Genomic DNA, 12,336 nt, shown 5'->3' on the forward strand with positions numbered 1-12,336 from the left:
AAATGAGGATAAAGGCAGCTTCCGGAGCAAATTGTGTAGCTCTTAGGAAGGAAAGTTCCTTCAGAGTTTGTCCTTCCTGGAAGGAACTGGCCCTCAGCAGTGCTGTAGCTGAGTTCCAGCTGATGAGTTTACGTCTCTGTGCCAGGCTTTAGTAAGGAGCCCAGGCTAGCATCTGCTCGCTTTGAAAAGAATTCTGGCAATTCAGCAGTGTCTTAAGATTTTAAATGTATATTTTGATTAACACATCTTTATTGGCACATATATTCTTTTCCTTTTTGGCTAATACTACTGTGAATGTGTCTTTCTGCAGCTGTGGTGCTCCCATTCAAGTTTCCGAGGTGAAGCTGCTTTCTTTCTCATCGGGGCAGCTCACCGTTTTCCTCCCCGCCGAGGTGAAGGCCATAGGGACAGAGAACGATCATGTCCTGCCTCTGCAAGAGTTGGCCATGAGGCGTCTCCATCACACCTACCACAGTTTTCTTAAAGGTACCTGGGACTTTCTCTTCTTCTGCCTCTTACCTGGTGAACTAAGAAATTGTGCTTCGTGCCCCCTACTGTGGTGTCCATTTTTTTATTGTGGTAAAATACACATAACATAAAATTTACCATTTTAACCAGTTTTCAAGGCTCAGTTCAGTGGCATTAGTACAGTCACATTTGTTATGCAATGGGACTTTTCTTAGTTAAAAAAAAAAAAAACGGTTTTAATATTTTATCAGCACTGATCCCTTCAGGACCCCCTACAGACACAGGGGAGTATTCACGAAAAGGTGGGCTTCAGTCATAAAGGACTGAGGTTAAAAGTTAAACCATGTGGTTTAAATGAAGGAAATCGGTGTTTGGGAACATATCTGGTGGAAGCGAGAAGGCTGGCAGAGGCACTTTCCTTGAGTAAGGAAAGAAAATGCCAAAGGCTTATCCTTAAAGCAAAGTTGGGGTACCTTCCAGAAGAGCAGGTTTTAGCCATGCAGCCTCTTCACATCTGAGGAATGACCTACCTAAAGGGGAGGAAACACCAGGAGTCTCAGGCAGTATTACTACAGAGCGTTAGCTCTTGGTTTGGAGAGGAGTTGGCGGTATGTAGATTTCATGGGTGTTGTGCTGTGGATCTTGGAGATGCTTTAAGAAAGCGGTAGGCAATTTTAATAAGACACATTCCAAGTGTTTTTAAAACTGCTAAATGTTTAGTCTTTGCTTTAAAAAAAATAAAGATCCATTCAAAAACATCTCCTATTAACCTTCTAGGACTGTCTAACACAAAATTATTTTTCAATACTAAAAAGAAAACTGTAATTATTCACCTATGGGTAAATTCCATTTTTATAAATGGTTATTGATAAAGTCCAGACAGATATAAAGGATGAGAAGATCATTAGTATTTCCTTCCCAGAGATGGGTCAGTAATTTTTAGGTTTCCCCTCGTTGTGACCATTTCCCTCTCTGTCTTCTGGATGTTTACCATCCGTGGCAATCCAGTGGACACTTGTGCTCAAGATTGCCTGGGCCACTGGGATGTTTTGCTTTAAACATTTCTTTTGTATAGCTCAGGCCAGGCTGACAACGAGGCACCCTCTCTATAAATGACAGTTAACGGGCGTGAAACAAGGAAAAGCTTGGTTTCATTATTTTTCTTTTCTTTTGATTTCTTTGATTTCTTTGTTTCCCATTTTCATTCTTTTCAGTAAATATAATTTGGCTTGAGTAATGCTAAATGCCCAATCGATTTAGGAAGTTAATGACAGTCAGTGTTAGTCTTCGGTGCCAGTCCTTTTTTATTCTCAGTCTCCCATAGAAAGTTTTACAAACCCTCTCTGGGTAAATTAATGCCTTTTTTTTTTTTTTATCTTTGTTCTTAAAGAATATTTGGTCTTACTCTTTTCTTGCTTCTATCTCAGGACAGCTTCTATTTGCTCTTAGAGTAGATTTAGATTTTTCTCTTACTATCAAAAAAGTATTTCTCTTAGTATTAAAAAATCTTTCATTTCCAAATAATTCAGTGCCTATCAGATAACAGTATTTTCAACATGCAATACTTTTTAACTAACTGAACTGACTTAGTAACAAACATATTTTAAGCCTCGTTTAAGGAAATCTGATTTTTTTTATTCATGCAGGATTTTTCTCTTGTGTTCCAGATTTGAACTTTCTGTCTCCAATCTCGTTACCCAGAAGTCTCCTGGAGCTGCTGCACTGCCCCCTGGGGCACTGTCACCGGTGTAGTGAGCCCATGTTTACAATTGTCTACCCCAAGCTCTTTCCCCTGAGAGAGACGCCGATGGCAGGGCTGCACCAGGGGTAATCATGCCTAAGTGGGCACCAGGGCTTACACCTGGGCGAGGGGGGGAGGCCATGCATGAAAGTATTGTTAAGTCAGCAGCTGTCAAGGTGCACAGGGTGCTTCCTGAGATACAGCTGAACGAAACAAAAGCACATAGTCAGCATCACGAGAAAACTGGACTTCCCTTTATTACTTTTTTGATCATATACAGAACAGTTTTATTGTATATATTATTTAGAGTAGCTCATTCTTTGTAGGAGCGTTTTCCTGCTATTCCCCTATTCACAATAGGCTTTAGGCAATAAGGAACGTACGAACAAAATAGTTGTTATATAATGGGACCAGCCCAGCCCTTCTAGTTAGTTGGCATGGCTCACTGAAAGTGCATGGCTGAATATCGTGCCTGTGTGTGTGTGTTTCTGTTTTGAATTTCTAACACTTCCAAATGCCATTCTCTTGCCACTCTCTATTTCTTGGCACAGTGCCTTGAATTTGCTAAGAATGTTCACCAAGTAAAAACCCCTATACTGGTAGTTTAAAAAAAGAAAACCAGACAATTAAAATTAGGACATCAAATGAAAAATCCCCCATTAGCACAACCTCAGCATATAGATACTCTAAATTTAGGATTTTCTAAGTTTACATTTTTCAAAGTTAAAAAAAACACTGTTAACACCTCACTTATCCATCAGATGGTGTTTTGGGTTAGTAACTTTTTCAGATAACTTGTTACCCCTACTCAGGGCCAAGAAGCATTTCCTTTGTAAGCATTTTTAGAGAATGAGGAGGGAGCCTGGGGTTGCTGAACTTCTCTGAGTCTCAGAATGGGGGTGGAACAGGCTTCTGGGGGCTGGGGCATTGTGAGGGCTAGCAGACAGTGAAAGTAAAACCTAGACATATAATGGGTGTTCAACAAACGGTAGTTCTCTCTACTATCTGTCTACCCCACTCTCTTGAAAAACTGCATTTATCTTGTTCCTACCCTGGATAATCCTGTTTTGTTAGACTTTTCAGTTCCTCTTTCCACTTTCTGTATTTTTAGTGTTTCCTGCTTCGTTGTGCCTGCCCACAAGAAGCCTTCTTCCAAACCCTTCTAAATTTGCTACTTCCAGTCCGAGGTGATCACATCGCCAGATGTAGTGGAATGCCATTTAGAGTAGAGTTAAAAGCACCGAGTCAGTGTCTGAGCGTATTAGTCCATGAATAAAGTGAACAGATGGAGTCGGCACAGTGTGTTGCGGTCAGGTGCACAAGCCCTGACTCCCACTCCTCCACTGGGAGCCCTTGGGCCGGGCACTGAACATCTCTGAGCTTCAGCCTCTCATTAATAAAGCGAGCATAATAACAATATCTACTTAACAAGGTCATTGTGAGGGTAAATGAGATCATTCATGGAAAGAGCCCAGGCATATAATAAATACTAAGTAAAAGTTAACTATTTTAATCTTTTTTTTTTTTTAGCTCAGAGACTTTTAAAAATTTCTTGTGTGTGTGTGTTTTTAGCAAATGCTCTTCATATCAGTAAGATACCATCATAGGTTAATCTTACATAATTCATTAAACTATAGTAAAACCCTTATGCATTATTGTATAATTTTCTAGAGGACATTTTCTTACTGAAAATACGAAAATGAAGACAATTCCGTATGGTCAGGATACTCTGTCAGTAGCTGATAAACTTCTGAATACCTGTTCAAAAAGATAAACTCTCTTTTTATCATGGTAATTAATTTGTGAGAATAAAGTAGATCCTTCAAATGAAGTCATTTTTTTTGTGTTATCTGTATGTGAAATTTGGGGAGTGTGTTCAGTATTTGAATATTTTACTCACTGTTACTGCTCTGCTACAACCTAGAAATTCAGTTCAGTGTGAATAATCTTACATTGTTTCAAAAACATAAATATGTTAGTATTAGCTTAATAAAATGAATATATCCAGTACATAGGACTTAGGCAATGCCCGTTTGTTGAGCAAAGCCAGAAGTGCCTGTGTTTATAGCAAAGATGAAATGCCAAGATATAAACATGGCTTTCTGCGGTGAGTTAATGCTAGGGTTGAAATTGAGAGTTTGTGGCTTTCGTTTGGTCCACCAGACTTTGTTCCTTCCCATGTTGCTATGGAGATTGTATTAAAAGCATTGACATCAGTTTCTATCATAGTCTTTAAAGTACTTTCTTTTGTAACTGAAAACCAAATACTTGAATTCGGTAGCTTACTGCTGAAAATAAAATCAATATTTTTAATATCATCAACCCTAAAAGGTCTTGATAATAGTATTTTTAAGTTTTATAATATATTCAGCTTAGTTTGCATTGTTTGTCATAAAATAATACATTGTATCAGCCAATATCTAAATTAATGTGGACATCTGGCATTATTTTAAAAGAACATATTGGATATTTTTCTAAAATACCAAGTCCCATACAAGTGTTAGTTTCAACCTAAATTTAATACAGAGTGCAGTGAAAAGAAATTACAGTATTTTGCATAAACAATAGCTACCCAAACCTTCAAATATCCGTAACAGAGAAGAATGACTAGTACATTCATGACTTTGAATCCTTCTAGTCGTAGCAAATGTTCATTCCCCAAACCTCTGTTCATTTATTAAAATGGAGAACATCAACGTAGACGGTTAGTTGTTATTATAACAACGTGTCTGGCTTCTCCCCACACAATCACGATTTCCACAAGCTCTGTACTTCCCATTAGGAGGTCAGGTTACTCACGGTTTTTCAGAGGTATGCATTCGTTTGCTAGGAATGCCGCAACAAAATGCCACAGAACTGGGTGACTTAAATAATAGGGTATCTATTGTCTCACAGTTCTGGAGGCGAGAACTCTGAAATCAGCATGTTGGCAGGGCTGGTTCCTTCTGAGGGCTGTTGAGGGAAGGGTCTGTTCCAGGCCTCTCTCCTTGGCTTGGTGATGGCTGTCTTCTCCCTTTGGCTTCACATCATCCTTTCTCTGTGTCTGTCTCTGTGTCTACACCTTCCCCCTTTCTAAGGACATGAGCGATACTGCATTAGGGCCCAACTACTGACTCATCCTCAGTTAACTAATGACACCTGCAGTGATCCTGATCCCAAATAATGTCACCATATTACTCTGCTCAGGCTACCGTAAGGAAATACTGTACCTCGGTGGCTTAAACAACAGAAGTTTATTCCTCGCAGTTCTGAGGCTGCAAGTCTGAAATCAGGGTGCACGTGGTCAGGGTGTGGAGAGAACGTGCTTCTTGGTTTGCAGATGGCTGATTTTTTGCTGCCTCATGTGGCAGAGAGATTGTGAGCACACGCACACGAGCTCTCTGGTGTCTCTTCTTTTCATAAGGGCAGTCATCCCATTATGAGGGCCCTATCCTCGTGACCTCATCTAAACCTAATTATCTCCGGAAGGCCCCAACTCCAGATACCATCACATTGGAGGTTAAGGCTTCAACATACGAATTTGGGAGGGTACAGTTTAACCCATAACAATCTGGTCCCAAAATGCATGCCTTCTCACGTGCAAAATAAATTCATCCCATCCCAACACCCCCAAAATACTAACCCATTCCAACATCAACTCTTAAGTTCAAAAATCTCATCTTAAATATCTAAATCAGGGATGGGTGAAACTTGGGTATAATTCATCCCGGAACAGGACTCCTCTCCAGTTATGAACAAGTTATCTGCTCCAATATGTAATGTTTGGACAGGCATAGGATAGACATTCCCATTGCAAAAGGGAGAACATTGGAAGGGAAAAAGGGGTAATGAGTTCCAAACAAGTCCAAAACCTGGAAAGGCAAAATCCATTAGATTTTAATGCTTGAGAATCACATTCTTTGGCTAGATGCTCTGTCCTTTGGGCCCACCACGGTGGTGCCCCTCCTCAGCCTTGGGTGGAGCCCTGCCCTCTAAAACCAAGAAAGTTGTCCCATCCCCGGGATTATTCTTCCCTTTTCCTGACAGCTGTCTTGCCCCTTTCCTTCTGGGAGAATTCCAGAAGCCTGATAGCCTTTCTTCATTCTGTCCCATCTCTGTACCCTTCAGTCCAAGCTGTCAGCATTTCCACTGAAATGGTTGATCGTATAAACAGTTGTCCTTTGGTGTTCTCTCCAGAGCAAGCTTTCTCATTATGTACAATATGGGTAGGCTGAGAATTTTCCAAATCTTCAAATTCTGTTTCCTTTTTGCTTAATAGTTCCCTCAACTTAGCTCCCTCCTCTACCATTTTACGGTAAGCAAGGAGAAACCAGGCCATGCCTTCAACCATTTGCTTAGAAATCTCCTCAGCTAAATATCCAGGTTCATTGCTTACAAGTTCTGTTTTCCATCCAGGAGAACACAATTCAGTCAAGTCCTGTGTGCTTTTTATAACCAGGGTCACTTTTCTTCCCACTTCTAATAACACATTCCCTCTTTTTGTCCAAGACCTCAGCAAACGCACCTTCAACACAGCCTTCTGGTGACGACAATGTATGTATTCTCTAAAACAGTAGAAGCTCTGTCTACAGCTCCCCTCTTTCCTTTGTGAGCCTCACCAGATACTCTTTAATGTCTGCGTTTCTACCAACAGTTTCTTCAAGGCAGTATAGGCTTTGTCTACCATGCAGCTGAGAACTCTTCCACCCTCTCCCATTACCCAATTTCAAAGCCACTTCTAGATTTTTAAATATTTGTTACAGCAGCTTCTCACTTCCCAGTAGCTGTATCTGTGTTAGTTAAGGGTTGTCCAGAAAAGCAGAACCTATATCTATATCTGTATATAGAGAGATCGATTGATTTTAAGGAATTGACTCACACAGTTGTGGGGCCTGGCAAATCCAAAACCATAGGGCAGACTGGCAGGCTGGAAATTCAGGAGCTGATGTTGTGGTCTTGAGTCCGAATTCTGCAGAGCATAGGCTTGACCCCCAAGCAGGTCACTGTCTTAAAGAAAAGTCTTTCTACCTCTGTTTTGTCTTTAAGGTCTTCAGCTGATTGGATGAGGTCCACCCACATCATGGAGCGTAATCTGCTTTATTCAAAGTCTACTGATTTAAAGGTTAATCGCATCTAAAAAATACTTTCACAGCAGCATCTAGATTGTTATTGACCAAACAGCTGAGCACCACGGCCCAGCCAAGTTGACAACTAAAATTAATCATCATAGACATTCAAAAGGTTTCATTTAAATCACCAGAATGTTTTTGGAACAGAGCCTACAAATGGCCCAGAATCCCAGTGGTTCTTCCCATATCATTGGGGGAAGGTTTAGCTGTAACAGATACTACAGCGTACACTCGGGTGTTGGTGTGGTGACATCTCTGCTTTTGTGCAGCGAGGCCGTAGGCTGGAATGGAAAGAACTTCCTGCCTTAGGGGTCAGGAGATCCAGCTCGGAAGCTGAGCTGTATTACTTTTCCAAGTACTATAAGATAGGTCTGTTATTAGATGGAATCATAAAAAATTTTTTTAAATTAAATCAAAAAATTTAAAAACAAGATTGAATCATAGCAGTCATGTGCCTTGGCATTTATATATGGTTCAACCTAATCTCCATTTTATAGGGGGTGGGGAGGGAGCTGGGACTGAGGCACAGGAATATCAGAACCTGGGCCAAGGTCTCCTAGCAGAGCTGGAATTTGAACCCTAGCAGACTTGCTCCAAGTCTGTGTTTCAGACGCTATGCTGCAGTTAGCTACTAATTGAATCACCATATAGCATGAAAGAAGATAAGCTCTAATATTCTGAGTAAGATACTTTTGAAATATGTGTATGTGTGCACTAAAAGCTCCAGCAGGGTAGTCAGAGGAGACTTTAATTTTCAATTCTATATACTATAGAATCATTTGAATATTGTCAGTGAGGATGTATTTTTACAAATACACCAAACCAACAATTTGAAAAATATATCTAGAGGGATTTTTTAAAAAAATCTTTTGCTTGAAACTTTATACAGGTTTAAAAAGAAAAGATTCATTGGCAAAAGTTTTTCAGTTTAGTTAAAAATGTTTTTGGGGCGCCTGCGTGGCATAGTTGGTTAAGCATCTGACTCTTGATTTTGGCTCAAGACATGATCTCGGGGTTGTGAGCTCGAGCCCCACGTCAGGCTCCCATGGGGTGTGGAGGCTGCTTAAAATTCTCTCTCTCCCTGCATCCCCCCCCCCAAAAAAGAAAAAAAAGAAAGGAAAAAAGCAAAGAGGAAAAAAAAAGTTTTTAAACAGGTTGCATAGCATAATCCAGTGTTTGTCAAATATGGGTATGAATATATATACACTATATATAGTAAGTGCTTTCAATAGAACAGTGATTTCTTTTGAGTAGAACTGAATTTTTACAACAAACTGGTGTTGCTTTAGAAATTAAAAATGTTTAATTATTAAAACATTAGTAAGACCAGTGGTTTCTTTTTTATTTTTATTTTTATTTTGGGGGGGAGAGGGAAACAAAGTATATCTATTTAATTCATACATTATCATTAAAGCAAAATTAGAAAATACAATTCTGCAAAAGGAAACTACTTCAAATGGAAGTACTACCACTAGAAATGACCACTGGTAATATTTTAGGAGGTAGAATCTCTCTAAATTGACTTCTAAACTAAGGATCCATTGAATCAGATCATTGGCACTCTGTATACTTGTGTTTTTTAAACTGTGGCAAGAACATTTAGACATGAGATCTACCCTCCTAACAAATTTTCAAGTGCACGGTACAGTATTATTTAACTATAGGCACTACGTTCCACAGCAGCATTCTAGAACTAGCTCAGTTTGCATAACCGAAACTCAGCAGCTCCCATTTCTTCCTCCCCCCAGCCCTTGGCAACCACCATTCTACTCTCTGCTTCGATGAGTCTTAGTTTTTTAGATACCTCATATAAGTGAAATGCTGTCCTTCCTGTGGCTGGCTTATTTCACTTAGCATAATGTCCTGCAGGTCTGTCCATGTTGTTACCTATGCCAGGACATCCTTTAAAAAAAAAAAAAGTCTAAATAATATTCCATTGTATATTTAAACCACCTTGTCTTCATCCACTCACCCATCAGTGGACACATAAGTTGTTTTTATCTCTTGGATATTTTAGTGAATAATGCCGTAATGAACATGGGTGTGCAGGTATTTCTTTGAGACTCTGATTTCAATTCTTTTGGTTATGTACCCAGAAGGAGGATTTCTGGATCATATGATAGTTCTATTTTAATTTTTTGAGGAACTGCCATACAATTTTCCGTAGCAGCTGCACCATTTTACACTCCTACCAAGAGTATTCAATGATTCCAATTTCTCTACATCTTTTCCAACACTTGGTATTTTCTGTTTGGTTGGTTTTTTGGTTGTTTTTGTTTTGTTTTGTTTTGTTTTTATAATATCCATCCTAACAGGTATGAGGTGAGATCTCACTGTGGTTTTGATTTGTATTTCCCTGATGATCAGTGATGTTGAGCATCTTTTCACGTACCTGTTAGCCAACTGTATGTCTTTGGAGAAATGTCTGTGTAAGTCCTTTGCCCACTTTTAAATCAGATTGTTTTTTGCTCTTGAGTTATAGAACTTCCTTCTATTTTAGATATTAACCCATTATCAAATAACGAGTTCTCAAATATTTTCCCTATTTACTAAGTTGCTTTTTCCTTGTATTGATTGTGTCATTTGCTGGGCAGAAGCTTTTTAGTTTGATGTAGTCCCACTGACCTATTTTTTAGTTTTGTTGCTGTTCTTTTGGTGTCATAGCCAAGAAATCATTGCCAAGTCCAATGTCAAGATTTCCCCTTATTTATACCACGTTTCTTGTAGGAGTTTTATAGTTTCAGGTCTTGCGTATGTCTTCGATCCATTTTGAGTTGATCTTTTTATGCACGTGTGTATAGGTGTGGGATGAAGGTGCAATTTCATTCTTTTGCCTGTGGATGTCCAGTTTCCCAGGACCATTTGTTGGGGAGACTGTCCTTTTCCCATTGTGTGTTCTTGGCTTCCTTTGACAGTGGAAGATCCGTTGACAGTGTATGTGTGGGTTTATTTCTAGGCTCTCTGTCCTGTTCCATGTGTCTGTGTGTCTGTCTTTATGCCAGTACCATACTGTTTTGATTACTAAAGTCTTGTAAAATATTCCGAAGTCAGGAAGTGAGATGCCTCCAGCATTGTTCTTTCTCAAGATTTGTTTGGCTATTTGGTTCCATGGGAATTTTATAATTTTTTCTCTATTCCTGTTTAAAAAATGCCATTGGAGTTACTTTCAAAGATCTCAGAATAACTCACCCACTTGTGTATTAATTTGTCCAGTTAGTCGGCAGATACGCATTGAGCCTCCCCGGCAAGCAGGTAGGTAGGTCTTCATGGCTTCAGTCCGCTGCTTTCAAGCTCAGAGTTAGAGTTTGGTTTTCTTCAGGAATTCTCCTTGGTCTTTTAGGCCAGAGTGATGATACGAGAAAGCCAGATGCCTGGGTGACTGTTGTGCCTTGGGTAGAAGCCTGTTTGTGAGAGGCATTAGGAACTCTTTGTCTTACAGCTTCCGTCCATCTTTCAGAACAACTTAGCGCTCCCTTCTCCCACTTACTGTAGATGATCTGTAAATAATCTCTTTGGATTCTTATATGGTCAGATCACTTATGAGATGCTTCTCATTTCCTTACCCTTGCTTTTTATGGCTATTACTTTCTTCTGTGAAACAATTAACATCAGTAATACTGACATTATTTGCTTACTTGTGTTTGGGATTTTTGTGTTTCTTTCAGAAGAAGTCTATTCATTGGCACCCTCTTAAGGTGACTTATGAAACTTTGCACAGGCAAAATATTCTTCAACGAATGAAGTAAATTGTTCGTAACTGTTTTTTTCCTCCTTGTATCACTCAACAGTTATGTATTGACCATGAGCTATGTGCCAAACTTGGTACCAGGTACTGGGGATTCAGCTATGACCAAACCAGCTGATACTTCTTTCCCCGTCCATATTTCACCCCTAATGTTCTAGGCCATGGACCCATCAAGTACAGAAGCTAATATGTAAGCCTGTAGTTCTGCACACAGGATCTTCCCATGAGAGACAGTCACTGTTAATATAAATGTAACAAGCAGTTACATATATGTAACAAGTTACAAACATAACAAGCACTGTTAACATAAATGTAACACATATAAATATGTCATGAGATGATTCTCCCTTAATATGTGCACAGGCTTGGGATGTCATCTGATAAATTCTGTCTAATAAATATTATTTTTCTTCTGGCTTGAATTTCTGTATGAGTCAAGACTATGCTTTTTGTTTCTAATCAGGAAACACGTTTGCAAAGAAAATACCATATTTCTTATGATATTTTGGGCCCCAGTATGTGCCAACCACATTGTGATTTTTTTTTAAGAATAGTGGTATTTCTGTATTTTAAAACTAAGCTGAAATGCTCTTTTTCCTGCCTCGCCTATAAATAAGTTCAGAGATTCTAAAGCAACAAATGTCATGTCTGATGTTCTTTGTAGAATTTACTAGCATCTTTTTCCTAACTGTAGAGTTTATTGCTTAGCTCAAAATTTCTCCCCTAAAACTATCATGTCTCTGGTGCCACAGTTCTGGAATTTTAAAGTATCAAACCAGCACAAATCCATTCTTAAGGCAGTAGACTTGGTGTTGTTGTAACAGCTTAGATCATTAATGCAACAAGCCGATACAATGTGTTGTTAGATGAATCTCCCAAAAGTAAGTCAGTACACAGAGTTGGGATTTTTTTATAGTACAGATACGACACCTCCAGGTTACCCACCTACTCCCTTGAGCATCATAAGGAGTTAGTGATGTCAATGGGTATGATGCTTCAGTAAGTTAAAAAAAACAAAAACAAAAAAATACACAACCCACATCTTTATGGAGTTGGATTCTTTTGCTTAGAACCTTTATTTTTAAAAATTCAGTGGCATGAAATGTATTGCTTCTATGAATGATTTTCACATAACAGTTATTTAAAAAAAGAGTTAATTTTGATTAGCTGATCCTCAAAAATCCACTTACCGTCCACTTACCAAATGACCATTAGATCATTTTGTGTCTTAGTTTCATTTCAGTTGTGATGTATACAAATATATACATTCTGAT

At 39.0% G+C, this 12,336-nt stretch overlaps 1 protein-coding gene across 4 annotated transcripts in view; it reads left to right on the forward strand.

Annotated features, from left to right (window-relative positions):
* The window catches only part of LRRC28 (leucine rich repeat containing 28), a 167,933-nt gene that overhangs the window by 144,712 nt on the left and 10,885 nt on the right, over positions 1-12,336 (forward strand). For all 4 annotated transcript variants that reach the window (XM_045795402.2, XM_087856702.1, XM_045795407.2 and 1 more), the window contains 2 exons: positions 311-486; positions 2,136-2,295. In XM_045795402.2, the coding sequence (XP_045651358.1) occupies positions 311-486; positions 2,136-2,295 (336 nt within the window). The remainder of the gene's footprint in view (positions 1-310; positions 487-2,135; positions 2,296-12,336) is intronic.

Source organism: Ursus americanus, chromosome 28, assembly GCF_024610735.1.
Source record: "Ursus americanus isolate L20-20 chromosome 28, mUrsAme1.1.p, whole genome shotgun sequence".
NCBI lineage: Eukaryota > Metazoa > Chordata > Mammalia > Carnivora > Ursidae > Ursus > Ursus americanus.